The sequence below is a fragment of the Branchiostoma floridae genome, chromosome 10, assembly GCF_000003815.2.
Source record: "Branchiostoma floridae strain S238N-H82 chromosome 10, Bfl_VNyyK, whole genome shotgun sequence".
Classification (NCBI taxonomy): Eukaryota; Metazoa; Chordata; class Leptocardii; order Amphioxiformes; family Branchiostomatidae; genus Branchiostoma; species Branchiostoma floridae.
The window spans coordinates 2150820-2152786 of NC_049988.1; the positions used below are offsets into that span (position 1 = coordinate 2150820).

At 44.3% G+C, this 1967-nt stretch overlaps 1 protein-coding gene across 2 annotated transcripts in view; it reads right to left on the bottom strand.

Moving 5' to 3' along the window:
• Positions 1–29: 29 nt before the first annotated feature.
• Positions 30–1967, bottom strand: part of LOC118425183 — a 3817-nt gene continuing 1879 nt past the window's right edge. For both annotated transcript variants that reach the window (XM_035834016.1, XM_035834017.1), the window contains exon 2: positions 30–1932. In XM_035834016.1, the coding sequence (XP_035689909.1) occupies positions 494–1927 (1434 nt within the window). In that variant the 5' untranslated portion in view covers positions 1928–1932 and the 3' untranslated portion in view covers positions 30–493. The remainder of the gene's footprint in view (positions 1933–1967) is intronic.

Genomic DNA, 1967 nt, shown 5'->3' on the forward strand with positions numbered 1-1967 from the left:
AGTCGGTCCTACCACATGGTTGCCCTCCTCATTGACAAACTCGCTGTGCTCTGCGGTTGTATCAACTTGTAAGTTGTCATTCCCTCCATGGTCAGCATCAGATTGTTCAACAAGCCCTTCTCCATTGTTCCATGGCAAAGTCCAGTCTGCATCAATAGACGTACCGCTGTAAAGTTCATTATTTTCTACAAGGTACTTCAGTGCAACATCCACCTTCAATGGACTGATTTGTCTATACATGTGATATGAACTGTACTGAAGCTTCCTCTTAAGTTTGACTTTGATTAACTGTGCTTCTGACGGCATTCTGGGAAGGATTGCATGTGTTTCGCTCACATCTGCTGGAACGCACACAACTGGGCCAAGAACTCCTTTCTGACCCCCTTTCGGGAGAGCTGCAACTTTCATGAATGGTATTCTCTTGGCGATGAGTTGCGACTCCAGAGTATTGAGACTCTTTAGCTCAGGAGGTATGTCTGGGAGCTTCATCTTGTTACTCTGGGCCTCGTATGGAATTGTCTTTTTTTTTGGACAAGTGTTCATGACAACAATGACATATCCACTCTTGGCCCCTGGAAGAGTTTGCTGTGGGACACGCATGTGGGCTGCATTCTACATTGCATTGATGTACATACGTACCTGTTAAACAGTGCTTAACAGCCTCAACATACTTGTCTTTGTCACAGATTACGACTTGATTGCAAAACAAAAGCCTATGACATACAGTGCAAACATATTCTGGCCCATTTTTGCATTCCCTCTGGAACTCTTCAATATCCTTATTGACATCTGCTAAACTCTGGTTCTTTCCTCTGTTAATCTGCCTGTTTCTGTTTTTCAAATCTCTATGATTTGGATCTGTGTGATATTTCTCTCTTTCATGGTCTCGCTTCTGCTGTGCATGCTCATCCACAGTGTGATATTTATCTCTTTCATGGTCTCGCTTCTGCTCTGCATGCTCATCGTCAGTGTGATACTTGGTCCTCTTTTGTTCCCGTTGGGCCCGGGCATACTGGGGATCCTCACGGTATCGCTTCCTTTCTTGATCTCGTCTGGCTCTTTTCCGGTCCTCATCATCATCGTTGTCGATTAGTGTGTGCTTGCTGTTGCTACTGGGAACTTGTGAGACCTCTGTAGCTTCTTCTCTGTGGCACCGTGACATACTCCTTGTCTGTCTACGTCTCAAAACTGTTGTTACTACATCAAAGTGGTCAAGGTTTGTATTCTGTATGTACAATGCATTACTGTCATCTAACATGGTACTATCACAAGTACTTTCCCTTATTGGATACTTCATCCATGCCCAATTGTCGCCATACTTACCATACACAAAGATGCATCTTCCCAGTAGCAAGGACATTGCATCTATTTCAACCTGTGTGGCCCACGTACCAAGCTTTGCTGGAGGGCCCTCAGGATGACACTCACCAGACAGGAACTTCTCCATGGTTTGATCTGGTTCCAACAATAAACTGCAAAGATCCTCAGACATTGTTGACATGTATTCAATCATACGCTGCCTCAGTACAGCATGATACTCCTGAGTACCAAAAATATGGAAACTTACTGCTCTATAAAAACAGTTCCCATCCCCTTCCATCCGAATGAGATTGACAGGTGTCTCCAAAGGAACATTCCTTTGCTCAATATTGATATATTGTTCAATTGAAAGATTCAACTGACCTGCCAGCTGCAACTGATCATTTGCTGTGAAGGGGTTGAACATGAACTCTTCCCCCTGCCACTCCCCTGTTACCTCACAATCCTGCTCATCAGCCAGCCTTTCTCTTGCTCCCTCTACTTGGTGCTCTTCAGCTTTCTCCTGTCCCGCTATGCCCTGCTCATCACCCGTCTTCTTATTTTCCTGTTCCGCCTTCCATGCATTCAACTTTGTCAGCACCTTTTTCTTACTTTTACGTCTTGGCATTTCTCCTGGAACATTAATAATACCAAAGTGAAACAATCAA